We start from the raw sequence: 22988 nt of genomic DNA on the forward strand, positions 1-22988 counted from the left end.
ATAAACTTTCACTTACCTGCCTACGATCCCCCGTTGTTCCGATATCGGCGTCCCGTTCTCCGGTCCCGGTCTCTTCCACTTCCTGCGGGTCGGTGACTCACAGTGCGCTCAGCCTATCAGCGGCCGCGGCGGGACATTGCTGCGGCCGCTGATAGGCTGAGCGCACTGTAAGTCACCGACCCGCAGGAAGTGGAAGAGATTGGGACCGGAGAACGGGACGGCGATATCGGAACAACGGGGGATCGTAGGCAGGTAAGTGAAAGTTTATTTTGTATAGTTTTACAGCCCGGGCACAGCGGGGGTTAAACGTTTTAGCTTGGAGAACTCCTTTAAGCTTTGCAAAAAAAAAAAAAAAAAACTGGAAACTGATATGTTACCATGCACAGCTGCACCAGATTTTGCACTTTCTAGTTCTAGTAAATCAACCCCATAGACATCAAAAAATAAACTGAGATACATAGTAAAGAGGTGCCAGATCTCCTATTTTTTTATATTCAGTGTTTTTGCTTTGGAGAGCTTGCTCACATACTGTAACCAAGAGGAGAGTCCTGAGGGAAGTCTGTATTTTTGAGAAAGCAGCAATGGCACCGGAAAAGTTTCTAAATAAATCATTAGTAGAAAAAGAGAGCCAACAAGTTTCAGGGGTTCCAACACTCCCCCTAAATCGCTCCCCCTTTATCGGGGCTTATATAGCATGTAACCTCCAGCCAGTTTGAAAGCACATAGAAACTCAAGTACAAAAATTGATAGTATTACAGCTTTTGGATGTAGTGGCTGAATTAGATTTAATTTTTTTTGTTATTGTTTTTTCCTTTATGTTAATTTTGAATTTGGAAACATTTTGAAATTTTTTAGTGTGGAGTAGTTCTACAAATTGAAAGTCATTTTTTGTTACACTGGGAAGATGAAATTCAGCATATATAAAAGTATTATGCTTAAAATAAAAGTACAGCTTAATCAGTAAATAAACTAAACTTGATTTTTAAAATGTTATTTTTATTGCAAATGGAATAACAAGGACTGTATATGTTCAGAACATTTCAACTGTACATGAGAACAGGTAACAACACACCTTTCCCTCATCATGATTTATAAGCTTTCTGCCAATATGCATTTTCAGTTATGGACAATTGTGATCCAGAAGCAGATATTGCTCTTGCAAGAGCTTGATCGATTTTTTTCCTGATATTCAGATGTCATTGTATCTATAAATGAAGGGATTGTGTATTTTTGGGAGGTTGTGGTTTGTAACACTTCCTTACTTGAAGAAGTTGCTGGTGAAGAAACACTTTGTGGTGATCCAGAATCAGCAGAAAGAGTGTTTTTGGAATGAGGATTCCGGAGGGAAAAACAACTCGCACTTTCATTCTGGTCCTCATCAATTTATTACATTAGGTATTTTTAATGTCTTTAGGGCATCTCTGACATGCCAGGATGTTTTGTCATCCTTGTAGCATTATATATTATATACAGTTAAGGCCTGAGAGGACAGAAACAATTATCTGCTGGATCCCAACAATCACCCAACTGTAGGAGGTACATAATGGAGCCCACAAGCAATCTAAACTGGAGCCTTTCCTCTGCAGTGCCCCTTCAAGGCAGAAATGTATATTTCTCTTGTTTGAGAACCACATTGAAAAGTACAGTGTTACTTGAATTGTATTCCAGGATTTGCTTGTCTTCAGCTCTGAGAACTTGCAATAGTTTAGGACTTTACATAAAGTCTCAGGAATCTTTCAAGGTCTTCATGTTATTTAGTTTGAATACCAAGTCATAGATATATTACTTATCATTGTAAAACAACATATTCCACGCTTCTTTTTTTTTTCAATTTTTCCAGAAAAATAAATAAATACATACTTATTTGAAAAAAACAGTTTCTTTCCAATTTTTCATTTTTTTCCTGGACTTTCCCATCTCTTGCTAGGACTGCATAAAACTGTGCTAGAACTACATAACAACTCTCTGCTCCATAACAAGCAGAGGTGTTTTGTAGTCCACACAGCTAGCAGAGAGCAATGCTGATAACAGTCAGGAGGCACAAAGTACAGGAAGTTACCGGCTCACAAGACTTCTGATTGGATGAACAGCTACCTTTTCTGTTGCACTTTTTGAATAGATGTAATAAAGCACTTTCAATGGTATATCATTAACAGACCAGAAGGAAATAAATAAGAGAAATTTAGTGTTAGTGTTTATATACAATTTAAAGCGGGAGTTCACCCATTTATTAATTTTTTCCCCTTTTCCCCTTAGATTCCTGCTCGTTCGGTCTAGGGGAATCGGCTATTTGTATTAAAATATGTGCAGTACTTACCCGTTTTCGAGATGCATCTTCTTCCGTCGCTTCCGGGTATGGGTCTTCGGGAGCGGGCGTTCCTTCTTGATTGACAGTCTTCCGAGAGGCTTCCAACTGTCACATCCATCGCGTCACTCGTAGACGAAAGAAGCCGAACGTCGGTGCGGCTCTATACTGCGCCTGCGCACCGACGTTCGGCTTCTTTCGGAAAATCGTGACGCGATGGATGCGACCGTCGGAAGCCTCTGGGAAGACTGTCAATCAAGAAGGAACGCCCATTCCCGCAGCCCATACCCGGAAGCGACGGAGAGGATGCATCTCGTAAACGGGTTAGTACAGCTCATATTTTAAAACAAATAGCCGATTCCCCTAGTAAAAACGAGCAGGAATCTAAGGGGAAAAAGTGCCCTCTAAGGGTGAACCACCGCTTTAAGGTTACATACTACATATGCCCTGATGAAGAGGGGGTTTCTGGACCCACCGAAATTTGTTGGCTCTCTTTTTCGACCAGTGATTTTAAGTTATATATTTTATGGACTCTAGAGCAAAAAATAAACTAACAGATATTTTAACCATTCCCAGCTCTATCCTAAAGTAAAAAATAAATATTTGGGGGTAGATCCACATACCTGGGCGCATTAATACGCTGGGAGCAGCGTATCTAAGATACACTACACCGCCGTAACTTCTTTCTAATCCACAAAGAATTTGCGCCGTAAGTTACGGCGGCGTAGTGTATCTCTGGCGGCGTAAGGGCGCGGAATTCAAATGGATGTAATGGGGGCGTGTTTTATGTTTTATACGTCGTGACCCGACGTAAACAGCGTTTTTTTTTTACTGCGCGTGCGCCGTCCGTGGGGGTATCCCAGTGCGCATTCTCGAAATTAACCCGGAAAAAGCCAATGCTTCCGACGGTGACGTCATTCTACGCAAAGCCCTATTCGCGAACGACTTACGCAAACAACGTAAAAATTTCAAAATTGTACGTGGGAACGACGGCCATACTTAACATTGAGTACGCCTCATAACAGCACCTTTAACTATATGCCGGAAAAAGCCGAACGAAAACGACGTAAAAAAATGTGCCGGTCGGACGTACGTTCGTGGATCGCCGTAAATAGCTAATTTGCATACTCGACATGGATTTCGACGGAAACGCCACCTAGCGGCCGCCGAAAAATTGCATCTAAGATCCGACGGCGTACTAAGGCGTACGCCTGTCGGATCGATCCCAGATGCCATCGTATCTTGTTTTGTGGATACAAAACAAAGATACAACGCGGGAAATTAAAAATTACGCCGGCGTATCAATAGGTACGCCGGCGTAATCCTTTTGTGGATCTGCCCCTTGGTCTACATATGCATTTGAAGTTGTAGAAATCTACATAATGTTTACATTTTATTATAGAGTAGGGTGGTTGTTTCAACTGGACAGGGGAAAGATACACTGGGATTAGGAAAAGATATACCCCATACAGGACACTCTGACACTTTCCTGTGTCCCTCTTCCAGGATGGAGAGCAACTGGTTCCCAGTTCATCATGTCGTATGTTCTCTGTGGGGAGGCGGAGAATCCTTCATCTCAGCCAATGCGAGCCGCAGGATGCCGGGACTTACACGTGCCACGTGGATGAACTGGCTGCATCTAGCACTTTACGTGTCTTGGGTGAGTGAACTGTGTCTTGTCGTCTGTTCACTTACAAAGTGCAGGAAATGTGGAGTCTACTATACAAATCCATGTTTGAAATGACTTGCTAAGCTATTGCTAGACTTGCCAGGCTTCACAAGTTTGCTGCACAATTGCAGCAAGTCCGCATTCCATGACTCCAGATCAATTTTCTTTGCAAACATTCTGCAAGTTCTCATTCAGTTATGTCATCCCACCACAGGGGGCACTGTAACTTTCCATGCGAATTTGCGGCAAATTGGAAAAGTGTCAACTACAACTTACCAGTGAAAATGTGCAGCAAGTTAAAGGGGTGTTCCACTCATTTTTAATGTTTATTAAAAGTCAGCAGCTACAAAAAGTGTAGCTGCTGGTTTTTAATAAACATATACTCACCTGCTCCACGTTCCAGCGACGCGCCGGCCGGGGCTCCGCTCCTCTCCCCCCCTCTCCGGCCGGCGTCTTCATTCTAAGTGTGGGCATATGGCCGTGACAGCTTTCGGCTGCATGCGCAGTGGGTGCCCGGCCGTGAAGCCGAAAGCTGTCACGGCCGGGCACCCACTGCGCATGCGCGAGCGGCGCTGCGCCATCCGATTGGACAGGCGATCGCCTGGGACCTCTCACGTGTCCCAGGTGATCGCCTACAGGAAGGGGCTGCCAAAAGGCGGTTAGGCTATTCGCCGTAGCAGTCCCTCAGCGGAAGGAGGAAGTGGGACAGGAAGCCCCACTGCTCCTGAAGCCCCCACTCCCCCCCCCAAAAAAAATTACATGCCAAATGTGGTAAGGGGGAGAGGAGTGGATTAGGTGGAAGTTCCACTTTTGGGTTGAACTCCGCTTTAACAAGACTTATAATTCAACACTGACACAAATTTATGGCAAGTTATCCTTGCTATTTGGGGTAAAGTAAAACTAAATCCAGTCCTCAAAGCGGAACGCAATTAAAAAAACAAAAATCTCTGCATCTATACCCACCAACATCCTAACACTAACCTCTCTAGCCCTGTAAATATAAAATTGCTATACATACCTTTTCTGCAGGCGATCCAACCCGATCTCCAGTGGCGGAAGCTCTGCAGAGGACACGTCTGACAACAGCTTTGAAATGAATGGGAAGTGATGTCACCCAGGGCTGGACTGGGACAGAAATTTGGCCCTGGACTTCATCCAGACTGGCCCACTTTGACAGGTCTCTCCCATGGCGACCGGACAACTACCGCACCCCCCCCCCCCCGGCCACCTAAGCCCCCTCTTCCCCTTCACTAGCCACTAGCCGTTCTACTTTATTAGAGTAGAATGGCTGGTACTGGTACTCTTATAGGCAGTACCAGTGGGGAAGCTAGACATTATTTCACCCGGGGCAAAGAATCAGTTTGGTGCCCCCCCCTCCATGGGACAAGATTAGGCAGAAGGGAGAAACTCCCAGGCCATAGCTGTTGAGTCAGCTGTCTGTCCCCTCCCCCATGCTCCTCTGTCGTCGTCCCTGCTCCTCTGGTTCTCCCCCTGCTTCTTTGTTCCCCCCAGGTGAGCGTCGCGGGAAGGGAGAGAGGAGTGGAGGGGGCGGCGGTCCACTGTCACTGAAGCCGGCCCACTGAGCCATCGGCCCACCGGGAAACTCCCTGTAGTCCCAATGGCCAGTCCATCCCTGATGTCACCCATAGAGTTACTATGGGGCTTCCGTTTACAGACGTGTCCACTGCACTCGCCCTCACAGCGAAGCCACTGCTGACAGCTCAGCATGGGATTAGAGTTTTCCGCCGCTGGATATCGGGTTGGATCGCCTGTAGAAAAGGAATGTATACTGATTTTTTTTTTTCAGACCTAGATAGGTTAGTGTTAGAATGTGGGTGTTGTTGGTTGCTATAGATACAGGAATTTTAGTTTTTGGATGGACTTCCACTTTAAAATCTGTATAAAAGTTATAAGCTTTAACATGTCAAGTAAATCGAAGAGTTTAAACAATGTCAATCCGCACACCGATTCCCATTGAATTCTGCAAGCTTTTCTTTCGTCGGAGACACTCAATCCTTTGAAGTGTTTCGCCCCCTACTTGGGCTTAGTCATAGAGTAAGCTTTACAACTAAGACCCAGTAGAAGGTGAAACGCGTCAGTGAGTGGAGTAAAGATACCTGTGGAAAAAGTTGGTTGAATTCTATGAGAAACAACATACAGATTTAAAGCTGAACTTCAGAATAAGAAAATATTGTCTGAATACATTTGTCACATGCAAGGTGTAGAGTCAAGAAACAAGCCAGAGTTCAGGTACTAGAGGGATCGAGATCTAGCATAATCAGTGGGCAAAGCAGATATTTTACATGAGCAAGCAGGGTCTGGTCACAGGAACTGACGACCTCTCAGGACACTGGGCAACAAAGTCAATTCAAACATGGATGCTCACGCTCATGAGCACGCTAATGTTTACATGCATGTGCACGTGTATATGTGCACACGATCCTGAATCTGTGCACAGTTCTGTGGACCGTTCTTTGAGCATATCACACGTCATTCAATCATCAGGTGTTTTCTTCCTTGAATCTTGGTGTGCTTTGTGTATTTCTTCCAGATCTGTGTAGTAATCCAGTGTGAGACTTTCCCTCTGTGCAGGAGCTCCTGTAATAAAGACCAATCGCTGCTCCTCTCTCTCCTTGTGCAGGGTGACTGGTCTTGTCTCCGCCCCTTCCTGTAGTTTTCTGCAGGCAGCCTATAGTGGGAGGGGCCTGCTGGGTCCCTCCCACAGGTCTGGTCTGCTCTCTGCACAGACTATGTACAGCACAGTGATGATGTCATTGCCACTGTTACAAGGTAATATCTGGGTATGTAAAGTCAATTGGTGCACACAAAGTGGTTTTATATCTTTTGTTGTATACCCTATTTTTACACTTTGGCCTACAGGTAAGCCTATAATAAGGCTTACCTGTAGGTAAAAAGAAAATCTCCTAAACCTGTACGGTTTAGGAGATATTCCCCTTGCAATGAGCCGATGAGTTTAGCGACGCATGCGCTGTGATTTCGCTGGCTAAAAAGGTCCGGTAGACGCCAGACCTTGCTGGAAAGAAGTCTCCGTTGTGCATGCGTGGGAGTGACGACATCGCGGCTCCGGGCCACTCACGGCGCCAGAGCCGCGATACCTGGAAGACACGCTGAGGGAAAATGTCTGCTCCCTCGGGGTGGACCGGGTGAGATTCCGACGCCTCATTCTAAGGTAAGTATTTCATAATGAGCTAGTATGCGGTGCATACTAGCTCATTATTCCTTTTGCTTTACAGGTTTAGAAAAAAATTTAGCAGGTTTACTACCGCTTTAAGGAATATATTTAAATGAACGTTTGGATTTCAGCAGTTTAAACTGACAAGAGTAAAGCCTCGTACACACGACCGGTTTTCCCAGCTGGAAAACTGCCAGGAGAGAGTTTGGTTGGGAATCCCGGCCGTGTGTATGCTCCCTAGCAGGAAAACAGCGCGGGAAAAATAGAGATCCTGCTCTCTATTTTCCCGTCGGGATTCCCGGCAGAGTGTTTCCTGTTGTCTGTATGCTTACCTGTTCCATTGGAAACCCGCGCATGCTCGATAAGAGTTAGACGCATGCGCGGTAGCAAACAAGTTTAGTGTGGAGTGTAGCAAGATGTCGGCAACGGCATCGAATGTGACGAGCATCGGCTCGTCGATGACGTCACCGCGTTCTTACCATTCAAAAGAACGGCGGTTCATTTGAATGGCCATTTGTATGCACTGCAAGCTTGCCAGGAATCCCGTCAGGAAAACCGCTGTGTGTACAGGGCTTGAGGCGTCTGTAGAAACCCAGAGCATTGTCAGCCATGATGGCTGCACAGAACTTGGAAGGGTGCTTTGGAACTGAATGCTTTCAACAGTTTTTAATATTTTTATACCTATAGGCCCAGATTCACAAAGCACTTACGCCGACGTATAACAAGTTACGCCGACATAAGTGCAAATGTGCGCAGTCGTATCTGTGCGCCAGACCCACGAACAGACATGTGCCTAAAAACAGGCTACACCACGCTGACGTAACTTGGGCGCACATTTAGGCTGGGCGCATGGTGCCGCTCCCATTGATTAGCCATTCAAACATGCAAATGAAGGAAATACGGCGATTCACGAACGTGCGTGTGCCCGGCGCATGGTACGCGAGATGCCCGTAAGTTGTACGTCCGGCGTAAAGTTATTCCCCATAAAGGAGGTGCAACCCAGCAACAGACATGCACAGGTCTGCACCAGGGAACACAAGCCGGCGCATTGTGCGTTGGACGTGTGTCTGGCTGGGCGTACGTTATGTTCACGGCGTACGCAGTGATCCGGCGTAGCTTAGGCAGTTTTGCCGGCGTGGTTGTGAGCAGGCGCATGGGGGTGCGTCCACGTCACGGCGCATGCTCAGTTCGTAATACGTACCTGTCTGGCGCTCGGCCCATCATTTGCATGGGGTCACGCCTCATTTGCATGGGTTCACGCCCACTTCCACCTACGCCGGCGTGTGACTTCGGAACCCACGCCACGCTGGCGCAGCGTTGGGAGTACTGGCTTGCTGAATGCAATGCTTGCCTCTCTGTGCTGCGTTGGCGTAGCGTACAGTGTTTGCTCTACAGCGGCGTAATGTGCGCCCTGCTCTCTGTGAATCCGGGCCATAGTTTTTATTAAAATAATAACTGGAAATCCTGCCATGAAAAATCCTTGTTTAGACATTTCCTGTCACATGCTCCCCCTGGTGGAGACTACAAGTGACTGTGCAGGCATGTTTTACTGTTGTTAGGAAGCCAATCCAGAGCAATGATGTGCAGCTGACGCATTTACACATGAAGTGGCTACCGAGGGCCAAATTCACAGCCCCGCAGCGCAACGTAATTTAAGTGATTTAAGTTACACTGCCGCAAATTTAGGTATCGATCCACAACACACTTACCTGGAAATTTGCGGCGGTGTAACTCAAATCCTTTCGGCGCAAGGCGTGCCGAATCTAATGGGGCGAGTCCCATTTACTTTAGGCGCACTCCCGCGCCGGACGTACTGCGCATGCTCCGTCGGGTAACTTACCTGACGTGCATTGCGCTAACTGACGTCGCTCCGACGTCATTTGCTTAGACGGTAACGTAAATGGCGTCCAGCGCCATTCACGGACGTCTTACGCAAACGACGTAGAGTTTGAATTTTCGACGCGGGAACGACGGCCATACTTAATAGGGCTTAGTCAAATAGGACTCAGCCCTATTTTTACACGGCGTAACTCGACGTAAACGACGTAGCATTAGAGCGACGGGCCCGTCGGAGCGTTCGTGGATCGCCGTAAGTGTTCATTTGCATATTCTAGGCCGGCCGCAATGGCCTCGCCACCTAGCGGCCGTCCTAGAATTGCATCCTTAAGATCCGACAGTGTAATTCAATTACACATGTCGGATCTTCTGTCTATCTATGCGTAACTGATTCTGTGGATCAGTTCCAAAGATAGAAACAGGGATACGACGGCGTATCAGTAGATACGCCGGCGTATCCCTTTTGTGGATTACCCCCCAAGTTCTTGAGGCAATCAGCATCAATATGCGAAAAAAGGATGGAAAGAAAACATAAAAACAATAATTTATGCCAAAAAAGCGGCAATGATTTATGATACACAGTGCTTTGGATGTCACCCAGTTAGGGGTTTAGAACGGCAATACTTCTGTGAATTTAGCTGTTTGTGTGGAGTTCCATATCAAATAATTGTCTTCCATTTCCCATAGAACAAGAACCACAAGTGATAAAAGACCTGCAGGATGTGAAGATAATAGAGAACGACAACGCTGCCTTCATCTGTGAACTGTCATGTGCTCAGGCCAAGGGGGAGTGGTTCAAAAACGGCGAGCAAATCAAAGTAACATCAACCACAAAGATCCGTCAGGAAGGTACATTTCCTATCCCATCTTCTGGATCAAGTCAGTTAGTTTTCCAAAAATTTCCTTTATATTCTACCTGACTGTTTAACCACTTGAATACCAGCCTGTAATACCCCTTCCTTAACAGGCCATTTTTTATAGTCCAGTGTTGTGATAGTTTGACAGACAATTACTCCTGCATGCAACACTGTACATCATTTGTTTGAGACAGATGGAGGCTTCTTTTGGCGGTATTCAGTAACCACTGGGTTTTTATACACTGCTTGCATCAGGACTTAACCACTTGCTTACTGGGCACATAAACCCCCTTCGTGCCCAGGCGAAATTTCAGCTTCCGGCACTGCATCGCTTTAACTGACATTTGCGCGGTCGTGCGACGTGGCTCCCAAACAAAATTGATGTCCTTTTTTCCCCACAAATAGAGCTTTATTTTGGTGGTATTTGATCACCTCTGCGGTTTTTATTTTTTGCGCTATATACACAAAAATAGCGACAATTTAAAAAAAATATATATATTTTTTACTTGTTGCTATAATAAATATCCCAATTTTTTTTTAAAAACTATTTTTTTTCTCAGTTAAGGCCGATACGTATTTTTCGACGTATTTTTGTAAAAAAAAATCGCAATAAGTTCGCGCAAAAGTTATAGCGCCTACAAAATGGGGAACATAATTATGATTTTTTTTATTTATATTTTTACTAGTAATGGCGGCGATCTGCGACTCCCCCAGTCACCCCCCTCCCCCCACACAGTTAGAACACACCCAGGATACACATTTAACCCCTTCCTCACCCCCTAGTGTTAACCCCTTACGCCGGCGCAACGTTGGGAGCGAGTGCTTTGTGAATACTGTGCTCGCTGCTCTGCGCAACGTCGGCGTAGCGTATATTCGATACGCTATGCCAGCATAACTATGCGCCGATCTACCGGAATCCAGCCCATAGTATCTTTTCTCACACTTGGCAGGCTGCCCAGAGACAAGTCGCTCCACGGGAAACTTCAGGCAACTTACAATGACTTTTACGATACAGAAGTTATTCAAGTCGCTCTGAAGTAAATCAGCTTTTTTTTGCAGTACAATCGGCTGATGCCGATTAAAGGGTCACTAAAATATATATATTTGTTTTATCTTAATAGCTTCCTTTACCTTACTGCAGTGCTGTTTTCATGTCCTCATTGTTCGTTTTTGCTCTCAAGTTGCTGTAATTCTTCTCTGATCTCCACACTTCCTGGTTGTCTGTTTCCTGATAACCACAGTACTGGGAGCTTTCTCTCTGTGGTCACTAATCAAGGAGGTGTGATTACTGTTAGGTAGATTCAGGTACAATGGCTTATAGTTACGGCGGCGTAGCCTAGCCTGTTTAGGCTACAGCGCCGTAAATTAGCTAGACTAGTAGTGATTTTCAATCTACTTACCTGCTAATCTACGGCGGCGTAGCCTAAAACGAGCGGGCGTAAGGGCGCCTAATTCAAATTGGTTGGAGGGGGCGTGTTGTATGGTAATGAGGCTTGACCTCACGTTTTTTGACGTTTTCTGCTACTGCGCATGCGCCGGGCGCCTACATTTCCCAGTGCGCATTGCGGCTAAGTAGGCCGTACGGGCCTATTGATTTCGACGTGGACGTAAACGACGTAACTCCCGATTTGCGGACGACTTACGCAAACGACGTAAAAAATTCGAACCTCGCGGCGGGAACGGCGGCCATACTTTAACATTGTTATTCCACCTCATAGGCCTTACGGAAACGACGTAATTCGACTGCGGCGGCCGGGCGTACGTTCGTGAATCGGCGTACAAGCTCATTTACATAATCTACGCCGGCCGCAATGGAAGCGCCACCTAGCGGCCATCCGAAAAATTGCAATCTAAGATAGGACGGCGCAAGCCGGCCTATCTTAGATATGTTTAAGCGTATCTCTGTTTGAGCATACGCTTAAACATACGGCGGCGTAGATTCGGAGTTAGGTCGGCTTATCTACTGATAAGCCGGCCTAACTCTTTCTGAATCAACCTATGTGTGTCTAAAACCCCTAAACACCAATCAGTTTCGTTTTCCAAACCATCACTGCCCTGTATTGGCTCTGTGCAGCAGAGAAGCAGGAAACATGCAAAAACAAAACTGAAACTGTAGTTATATTATATGATTGATTTTTATCTATTTTTAATAATTTTTAAAATGAATCAGTTAACTATTATGTCTCTATACCCTGTAAACAGTCATTTCAGCAAAAAAAAAAAAATCCTTTACAACTCCTTTAATTAAAAAGTGCTAAAAATCGGCCGGTATATCGTCCGTTCGATATATCGGTCCACCTCTATTCAGGACTCCCGGTGGACATCGAGTCCGCGGGACCCGTGGTCACATTCACGGAGCTTGCGGCGGCACGTGTGCGCCCACAATGCCGCTTCTTAAAGGGGACGTACTTGTACGTCCATTTGCCCAGCCGAGCCATTGTGCTGACGTATATAGTCGTGCGCTGGCCGGCAAGTGGCTAAGTATGGTTTCTGTTTGATTCATAGTTTTGATCAATAAATGCAGATGCTTGCCGTCCCAGCTTAAAGATGTCTGTTAGTTCAGTGTTCATTTCTTCTATCTCTGCAGGGCGGAGGCATTTCCTGTTGATCTGTGGGGCCCAATGTGGGGACTCTGGAGAAATCCTCTTTCGAGCAAGAAGATCCGAGTCAAGAGCCAAGCTTGTAGTGACAGGTAGGAGGTTGTTACTGATTCCCGCGCTGTCTGAGGGCTTTGGGAAGCTGAATCATTGGGGATTAATTTACTCAAATATCTGGAGAAAGAATCTCCGCAGTTAATAGTAGATGGTCAAATTCATCTAGACTTGCATTGTAGATTGCACCTCTGTAATGTGGAAGACGTTTCGTAGCTTCTCCAATCCGTTTCTTCTGTTCTGAAGAAGTGTTACTAAATGTCTTCAACAATACAGAATACCAGTCTACAGAGCAAGTCCAGTTGAATGTAACTAACAACTACTAGATATACCATGACCTGGATGTATACCATGACAGAGGAACCTTGGGAACTAAGGATGAGCTCAAGCATGTTTGGATCCTAGTCTGAGTTCTTTCGCCAGGAAGCCTTCACAGCACCCCACTAATCATAAATGGCCAGGGCATTTCTTGCCCCGTAGATGCACATATAGGGCCAAATCCACAGCCCCGCATCGCAACGTAACTTAAGTGATTTAAGTTACACTGCCGCAAATTTCCTAAGTTAGGTATCGATCCACAACACATATACCTGGAAATTTGCGGCGGTGTAACTCAAATCCGTCCGGCGCAAGGCATGCCGAATCTAATGGGGCGAGTCCCATTTAAATTAGGCGCGCTCCCGCGCCGGACGTACTGCGCATGCTCCGTCGGGTAACTTACCCCGACGTGCATTGCGCTAACTGACGTCGCTCCGACGTCATTTGCTTAGACGGTAACGTAAATGGCGTCCAGCGCCATTCACGGACATCTTACGCAAACGACGTAGAGTTTGAATTTTCGACGCGGGAACGACGGCCATACTTAATAGGGCTTAGTCAAATAGGACTCAGCCCTATTTTTACATGGCGTAACTCGACGTAAACGATGTAGCATTAGAGCGACGGGCCCGTCGGAGCGTTCGTGGATCGCCGTAAGTGTTCATTTGCATATTCTACGCCGGCCGCAATGGCCTCGCCACCTAGCGGCCGGCCTAGAATTGCATCCTTAAGATCCGACAGTGTAATTCTATTACACATGTCGGATCTTCTGTCTATCTCTTGGAAACTGATTCTGTGGATCAGTTCCAAAGATAGAAACAGGGATACGACGTCGTATCTCTTTTGAGGATATGACCCATACACACCCCTTGTATATGTGTGGCTGCAGGGTGGGGAATGCCTTGGCCTTTTATGGTGGGGAACCGTGACAGTTCCCTGGTGAGATAGCACAGTCAGATTTGGACAAGGATCCAAATGTGAACCTTCAAAAAAGCCTGTGGGTTGAACTAAACAGAGCAAATGGACGTACAGTATCTCCTGCTGTGGCAATTATATTCTTACATCCAGTGCCACCATTTGGCCAACAGTTTTCTTTCCGACTTCTTTACTTTTTCAGGCAAAGGATGCAGGCAGGATGTGGCTGAGAGGACTACCCATGGAGCTCATTGTGTTTGTTTCATTAGGAACTGGCTGACATTTGCTCGGTGTATAATTTGTTACTGAAGCATTTCACACTTTCAACAGTGCTTAATCATAGCTATGATTAAGCACTGTTGAAAGTGTGAAATGCGTCAGTTTTTCTGTTCTGCATTCTGCTGTGGCTTGTATTTTTCATAGGCATTTTTTTGGAGTGCGGCTGTCCAGAATTTTCCATTACTGAATTACTTAGGGCCAGATTCAGATACAATTACGTTGCTCCACGGCAGCGTAACGTATCTGATTTACGTTACACCGCGCAGGTTTACAGCGTAAGTGCCTGATTCTCAAAACTCTTACCTGTAAACTTGCGGCGGTGTAACGTAAATGCGCTCGGCGCAAGCCCGCCCCATTCAAATGGGGCGGGCACCATTTAAATTAGGCGCGTTCCAGTGCCGAACGTACTGCACATGCTCCGTCGGGTAAATTACCCGAAGTGCATTGCGCCAAATGATGTCGCACGGACGTCATTTGTTTAGACGTTAATGTAAATGGCGTCCAGCGCCATTCACGGACGACTTACGCAAACGACATGGTTTTTTAAATTTCGACGCGGGAATGACGGCCATACTTAACATGGCTTAGAACAACTAGGGCTCAGCCCTAATTTTACGCGGCGTGACTCGACGGAAACAACGTAAAGTTAGATCGACGGGCAGCGCGGACGTTCGGGAATCGCCGTAACTAGTCATTTGCATATTCTACGCCGACCGCAATGGCCTCGCCACCTAGCGGCCGGCCTAGAATTGCATCCTTAAGATCCGAATCAGTCGCATAGTTAGGACGGGCGGATCACAGAGATACGACGGCGTATCAGGAGATACGCCGTCGTATCTCTTCTGTGAACCTGGCCCTTAATGCTTAGCTTATGCTTCCATTACCTGGAGCGGTAATTTCCAGACCCTAAACTTGCTTTAGAGAAACAAGCCTCAACATTTACAAATGTGCTTAATGATAACATTTCTCTATTTTCTTTCCCTCTTCTGTCTGTAGACAGTTGTGACAAGAAGGGGAAGGGGGTGCAGGGGATGCTGAGAAGGAGTCAGACTGTCAATTCCTTTTGATCATGGCTGATTGACTTGGTTTTATGCCCATATTTTTCAAAGCAAAAAAAAAATAAAAATGGTGAAGTCCTTTTGGAAAAGGGTGCAGTTGCCCATCAGGAGCCCATAGCAGGTTGCCCCAACTTCCCCGGAGGATTCTATTTTTTTTTTTGTTTTATTAGCCCATTCTATTTGGGATGACAGGGAAGTTGACAAGAAGGAAAATATGATAACTGTGTTCCTTCTATCCCCGCTAACTCTCCAGAGCTCCCTGTGCGCATAGTGAAGGCGCTGAGAGACAAGACGGTCCTGCAGGGTCATCGGGTCATCCTGGAATGTAAGGTCAGTCCGGCACGGGCTCGGGTCTCCTGGCTGCGAGGAGGTCATGTGATCCTCCCATCCGACAAATACCAGATAACCAGCGAAGATGCGTATCGGACGCTATTCATCAATGACGTGGACCCAGAAGATGAGGATGTCTATACCATGAAGACTAGTGGGGGGCAGAGCTCAGCTCGTCTGATGGTGGAAGGTAAGACAAGGACCTCTATTATACATCAATAATTGATTATTAGAAATCCAAACTAATACATCTATTTTCCACTAAGTTTTTACTCTTCAAAAGTCAAAGAGCAATGTGGATTTGCCAAGTGTGGAACCTCATATTGCCCAATTAGATTTACCGTGGAACTCAACACCCATGCCGCGTACACACGATCAGAATTTCCGACAACAAAACCGTGGATTTTTTTCCGATGGAATGTTGGCTCAAACTTGTCTTGCATACACACGGTCACACAAATGTTGTCTGAAATTCTGAACGTCAAGAACGGGGTGACGTACAACACTACTACGAGCCGAGAAAAATTAAGTTCAATGATTCCGAGCATGCGTAGGATTTTTGTGCGTCGGAATTGCATACAGACAATTGGAATTTCCGACAAGAACTTTTGTTGTTGTAAATTCCGACAGCAAATGTCCGATGGAACATACACACGGTCGGAAGATCCCACCAAAAGCTCACATCGAACATTTGTTGTCAAATAGCAAAAAGCAGCTTTGGCCTCAGCTCCTCCTGAGACCACACCCCTGATGTATTTTGCCCCACCCCCTGGGGCTTATTCATAGAGGATGCTATGACTAAGCCCTGAGGGCAGGGCGAAACACGTAGGGCAGGGCGAAACATGGCAGGAGCGTAGTCTCAGGAGGCTGCTTATTTGCTATTTGATTTACATTGAGCTGCCAGTATGCGGCGTCTCTATATATACTCTCTGGGCCAGATTCAGAAAGAGATACGACGGCGTATCTCCTGATACGCTGTCGTATCTCTGAGTTCCGACGGTCGTATCTATGCGACTGATTCATAGAATCAGTTACGCATAGATATCCCTAAGATCCGACAGGTGTAAGTGACTTACACCGTCGGATCTTAGACTTCAATTCCAGGCCGGCCGCTAGGCGGCGCTTCCGTATTTTTACGCGACGAATATGCAAATGAGGAGTTACGCCGATTCAGAAACTAACGACCGCCCGGCGCTTTTTTTTTATGTCGTTTGCGTTCGGCTCGTTCTGGCGTATAGTTACCCCTGGGTCTATGAGGCGCAGCCAATGTTAAGTATGGCCTCGTTCCAAAACGAAATTTGAATTGTTTACGTCGTTTGCGTAAGTCGTTCGCGAATACGGATGGACGTAATTTGCGTAAACGTCGAAAGCATGACGAATTGCCGACGTCATTTGGAGCATGCGCACTGGAATTCAGTCGTGGCCGGAGCATGCGCAGTTCGTTCGGCGTCGGGACGCGCATCATTTAAATGATACACGCCCCCTACCCGTCGAATTCCGCCGGGTAATTTACGCGACGCCGCCGCAACTTTACAGGCAAGTGCTTTGTGAATACAGCACTTGCCTGAAAAACTTGCAGCGGCGTAACGTAAATGAGTTACGTTACGCCAGCAGAAAGATCCGCTGATCTTTCTGAATCTGGCCCTCTCTCTATAATATATGTATACTGTATATATATATATATATATATATATATATATATATATATATATATACTCCTTAAGCTGCTAGGATGAGCACCCCTTTGGTTGTGGATAGCTTGAGCATCATCTCCTGGCACTTAGAGCGGCACTCTAAAAAAGTTCTTACAGGTAGCAGTGATTATCTCAATTTGGCTGAAAAAGTGGACATAACCTTTAATTTTCTGCTATAATAATACATTTATTTGTAATAATTTTGAATTTTTTTAGGTCTGGCCATCCAGATGATTCGTAATCTGAGAGATGTCAAGGTGACGGCTCCAAATGACGCTTGTTTTGATTGTGAGGTGTCCATTCCTCTCCCCCGTCCTCCACAGTGGAGTCTGAATGGGGTGCCAATGCACATCGGTGGAAATATCATCATCGAAAGCAGAGGAAACCGGCACAAGCTCACCCTGAAGGACACGTATCCTGAAATGTCAGGAACCATCAAATTTACCGCCGGCAAGACACGCTCAGAAGCCAAACTCACTGTGCTAGGTAATGGAGAGAACTTGGTGAGCCTCGGTTATCAATATGTCCAAGGGAATTGTTGTCTTAAACAATCTGGGGCAGATCCACAGAGATCTGCGCCCGCGCAGCGTATGTGAGATACGCTACGCCGCCGTAACTTTCCCGGCTTTGGTTCGAATCCTCAAACATGTCGCGCCGTGAGTTACGGCGGCGTAGTCTATCTCACGCGGCGTAACGGCGCGTAATTCAAATCGGCGATTAGGGGGCGTGTTTCATTTAAATGAAGCGCGTCCCCGCGCCGAACGAACTGCGCATGCGCCGTCCCAAAATTTCCCACCGTGCATTGCGCTAAATGACGTCGCAAGGACGTCATTTTTTTTAACATAGACGTGAATTACGTCCATCCAGATTCACGGACGACTAACGCAAAAAATAAATAAATTTGAAATTAAATGCGGGAACGACGGCCATACTTAACATAGCAGGTGTAACTATAAAGCCCCATACACACGACCTAACATGTATGCTGAAACTGGTCCGCGGACCAGTTTCAGCATACATGTTCGGTCGTGTGTAGGCGCGAGCGGGCAGAATTCCAGCAAACATTTGCCCGCCGGGCCTTTTCCCAGCGGGCAAATATTCCTGGACTTGTTTTAAAACCGTCCGCTGGAATCCTGCCCGCTCGGACATGTATGGTCGTCTGTACAGACCTACCGTACATGTCCGAGCGCCCGCCGTCCCTCGCATGCGTCGAATGACTTCGACGCATGCGTGGAAGCATTTAAAAGGCAGGCCCGCCCACGTCGCCGCGTCATCGCCGCGGCGACGGCGCGGACACGCCCCGCGTATTGTTTACGCGCGGACTTCTGTACGATGGTTAGTACAGCCATCGTACAGAAGTCCCCGGGCAGACATGTACGGTGAAAACGGTCCGACGGACCGGTTTCATCGTACATGTTTGCCCGTGTGTACCCGGCATTAGCCACGAAATAGCAGCTTTAACTATACGCCGAAAAAAGCAGACTAGAGACGACGTTAAAAAATGCGGCGGCCGCTCGTACGTTCGTGGATCGTCGGAAATAGCTCATTTGCATACTCGACGCGGAAAACGACGGGAACGCCACCCAGCGGACGCCGAAGAATTGCAACTTAGATCCGAAGACGTACGAAGACGTATGCCTGTCGGATCTAACCCAGATGCTGTCGTATCTTGTTTTGAGGATTCAAAACATAGATACGACGCGGGTAATTTGAAAGTACGCCGGCGTATCAGTAGATACGCCGGCGTACTCGCTCTGTGGATCTGCCCCTCTGTGTTGCTCATAGCAGATAGCCGATTTTACATTCCTGTTTTCTTATTCCAGTGCAGTATGGGTGAGTAAAATAAAGGATCTGTTGAGCTAATTTAAACAATAACTCAGTTCTGACTATAGAGCAAAAGTTGTTAAAATTACTGAATATAGCCAACTGCAGATTTTCTAATTTTCTTGAAATCAGAAGGCAGTTATTGTCCAGTTTTTAACTGACAAGAACAAACTTGTCATACTGATGTTCTCTGGGTCCATGCAGCCCTTGCCCCCCTTCAATGTGGCCCCCATTGGTTTGGACCTTCAGCCTTGCACAGTTGTGAAGGCTCCTTTCCTGGACTGAAATGGCTTTCTCTGATTTCACTGCACACCGCAAGCTTCTCATATTCTGTATTAGAAGCTTGTGCTGACTTAGCATATTTCGCCAATTCATAACTACTCAGAGGACATTACGGTGGTACAGGAGCCGCATACAAGGGCGATCTGTGGTTGCAGCACAGCCCCATTCACTTGAATGGCTCGCGTCCGACAACACTACCACCTGCCAAATGCGACATGCTGTTTGGTTTTTGACACGGCTGCCGCATGGGTAGAGCCCTGAGCAGCTGCAACACTTTCTTTAGGTGGGTGGTAAAACCAGTGCCATCTTAATAGCATCATGGGGCCCCTGGGCAAAGTAATGCCCTGGGGCCCCTACCAGGGAGAATGTGACCCGAAAACAGTGGGGTGGCTAAACTATGCTACATATTGGGTGTGGCTTTTTGGTTTGATTAGAAATTTTAGTCTGATTTCTTACAGTTTTGTTTTTTTTTATATAATTTCTTAACTATTTTTTTAATTTTTTCACAACGCTTTTGGGGAAGTCTTTGGTGAGATATCATGGGTCTAAACCAAGGATCTTCAAACTACAGCCCTCCAGCTGTTGTGGAACTACACATCCCATGAGGCATTGTAATACACTGACATTCAGACATGACTAGGCATGATGGAAATTGTAGTTCCTGAACAACTGGAGGGCCGTAGTTTGAAGACCCCTGGTCTAAACAGTCCCCTGAAGTCTCTGTGCAGGACATTCAAGTTCCTCCACCCCAAACTGACGCATCTATGTCTTTATGGACCTTGCTTTGTGCACTGGTCCACATCATTTGGTGGAGGAGGGATTATGGCGTGGGGTTGTTTTTGAGGAGTTTTTGTACAATTTCATGCTCCTAACTCTGTGGGAACAGTTTGGGGGATGGCCCCTTCCTGTTCCAACATGACTGCGCTCCAGTGCACAAACAAGGTCCATAAAGACATGAATGAGCGAGTTTGGGGTGGAGGAACTTCACTGGCCTACACAGAGCCCTGACCTCAAGCCGATAGAACACCTTTGGGATGAATTAAAGTGAGCGAGCCAGACCTTCTTGTCCAACATCAGTACCTGACCTCACAAATACGCTTCTGGAAGAATGGTCAAACATCCCCATAGACGCTCCTAAACCTTATGGACAGCCTTCCCAGAAGAGTGGAAGCTGTTATAGCTGCAAAGGGGGGGCCAATTCAATATTGAACAATAATAATACAATAATACAGGTATTTGCACCCACTTACTGGCATAGATCACCTCTGTGATCGAGGTGACCTATGCCACTTCTGGCGCCTATTCTGTCCTCCCCCGCTGTCTTCTGGGAGACACACGGGTCCCAGAAGACAGCAGGGACCAGTGAGGATGTGCAGTGTGACTCGCACATACGCAGTAGGGAACCAGGAAGTGAAGCCACAAGGCTTCACTTCCTGATTCCCTTACCGAGGATGGCGGCGGCAGCAGCCGATCTTTGAGTGACAGATCGGCTTTGGCTGCCGACATCACGGCACCCTGGACAGGTAAGTGTCCATATATTAAAAGCCAGCAGCTGCTTTATTTGTAGCTGCTGGCTTTTAATTTAAAAAAAAAAAATTGTGGGACCTCCGCTTTAAAGTGGAGGTTCACCCGAAAAGTAAATTTTTAATATTACATTGAGGCTCATTTTGTCTAGGGGAATCGGGTAGTTTTTTTAAAATCGAAGCAGTACTTTTATAGAGTGATCTTCTCCGCCGCTTCCGGGTATGGGCTGCGGGACTGGGCGTTCCTATTTGATTGACAGGCTTCCAACAGGATTCCGACTATGGCATACATCACGTCACGATTTTCCGAAAGTAGCCGAACGTCGGTGCGCAGGCGCCGTATAGAGCCGCATCGACGTTCGGCTTCTTTTGGCTACTCGTGACGCGATGTATGCGACCGTCGGAAGGCTGTCAATCAAATAGGAACGCCCAGTCCCGCAGCCCATACCCGGAAGCGGCAGAGAAGATCGCTCTCTAAAACGGTAAGTACTGCTTCAATTTAAAAAAAACACCCGATTCCCCTTGACAAAATGAGCATCAATCTAATGTAAAAAAAAAAAAATTTGGGTGAACTCCCGCTTTAAGAATCCTAGTAAAAGCATAATACATCATAATTACAACCTAACAATATATTTGTGTTTTTTCCACAGAACAATAGGAAGAGCCTCAGCCTGCAGGAGCCAGAAATGCCTTTCCCTTCTGTGTAGATGTCACCCCTGACCCTTCATTTGTCTTCATTTGTCCCCAGTCTCGCTTAAGGTTGAGCTGCGCTCATCCCAGAGACCAGAATGAGGGTTTGGTTTAAGCAAAGCTTTTTATAAGTCATTAGACACGGGTTATAAACCCTTCCACCCTCCCGCTCCTATTATTTATTTATTATCATTCTGACCTCCTCCCTACCAGACTCTGAACAAAGCCCAGGATTGGAGAGGTATCGCCAGAAACGCGCCCAGCCCAATGGAGTGGCAAGTGACAAAGAGGAATTGTTGGAATGTGTTTGAGAATGGATTGAGTGAGACTGACAAGTACTGGAAGAGCAGAAGTATTAGGATGGGCAGTGCCAGAATAAAACGTTGGGACCCAACCATAAGCCCCCCACTCCATACAATACGTTCGATTTAGAAACTCGAAATCAGATTTCTAAAGAGAAAGTTCACTTCATGTGTTCCTTTGATGAGTAATTGAGCACCAGCAGCCTTAGATTCATAGGGCCAGATCCACATAGAAATAGATGGGCGCAGCGTATGAGAGATACACTACGCCGCCGTACCTTACCTGGCGTAATTTCGAATCCTCAACGATTTTGCGCCGTAAGTTACGGCGGCGTAGTGTATTTCTGGCGGCGGATTTCAAATTGGGCGGGTAGGGGGCGTGTTTTATTTAAATGAAGCGCATCCCTGTGCCGAATGAACTGCGCATGCGCCGTCCCAAAATTTCCCGCCGTGCATTGCGCTAAATGACGTCACTAGGACGTAATTTTTTTCAACTTAGACGGGACTTAGGTACATTCCGATTCACGGACGACTTACGCAAAACAAAAAAAAATCAAATGAACGACGGCCATACTTAACATGGCAAGTCTAACCATACGCCGCAAAATACCAGCTTTAACTATACGCCGGAAAAAGCCGACTAGAGACAACGTAAGAGAATGCGACGGCCACACGTACGTTCGTGGATCGTCGGAAATAGCTAATATGCATACCCGACGCGGAAAACGATGTGAACGCCACCCAGCGGACGCCAAAGTATTGCATCTTAGATCCAAAGGCGTACGAGGACGTACACCTGTTGGATCTAACCCAGATGCCGTTGTATCTTGGTTTGAGGATTCAAACTAAAAATACGACGCGGGTAATTTGAAAGTACACCGGCGTATCAGTAGATAAGCCGGCGTACTCGCTCTGAGGATCTGGTCCATAATTTCTATATTGCACGTCTTTATTTAGGGGTGTGGAAACATAGAAGAGGAAATGCGCTAAAGGGAGGAGAAAGGTAGAGATTGCAATGTTTTCCAGGTTTATCCAAAAAAACAGAGGTGTTCATGCGCTATTATCATACCTTCTGACCACTTGTCCTCTAGGCCAATGTGCAATCTAAAGGCCCCAAGCTCAAGGTCCATTTTGTCTGGAAATAGAAGGAATTTTAAAATGGCAGAACCCTTGGTGACCCCAATACAGATCTCAAAGAACAGCTGGAAGGTTTCACCTGCAACATTGCACGATTTGCCTGGAATGAAAGCTTGGGTGTGTTA

The 22988-nt window shown here is 46.4% G+C and overlaps 1 protein-coding gene across 2 annotated transcripts in view; it reads left to right on the forward strand.

Annotated features, from left to right (window-relative positions):
- Positions 1–21417, forward strand: part of OBSL1 (obscurin like cytoskeletal adaptor 1) — a 152282-nt gene extending 130865 nt beyond the window's left edge. For both annotated transcript variants that reach the window (XM_040358074.1, XM_040358076.1), the window contains 6 exons: positions 3812–3965; positions 9691–9852; positions 12448–12552; positions 15335–15601; positions 17322–17591; positions 21385–21417. In XM_040358074.1, coding sequence (XP_040214008.1) covers positions 3812–3965; positions 9691–9852; positions 12448–12552; positions 15335–15601; positions 17322–17591; positions 21385–21392 — 966 coding nt within the window. In that variant the 3' untranslated portion in view covers positions 21393–21417. The remainder of the gene's footprint in view (positions 1–3811; positions 3966–9690; positions 9853–12447; positions 12553–15334; positions 15602–17321; positions 17592–21384) is intronic.
- Positions 21418–22988: the final 1571 nt, after the last annotated feature.

The sequence above is a fragment of the Rana temporaria genome, chromosome 6, assembly GCF_905171775.1.
Source record: "Rana temporaria chromosome 6, aRanTem1.1, whole genome shotgun sequence".
In the NCBI taxonomy this organism is placed as follows: domain Eukaryota; kingdom Metazoa; phylum Chordata; class Amphibia; order Anura; family Ranidae; genus Rana; species Rana temporaria.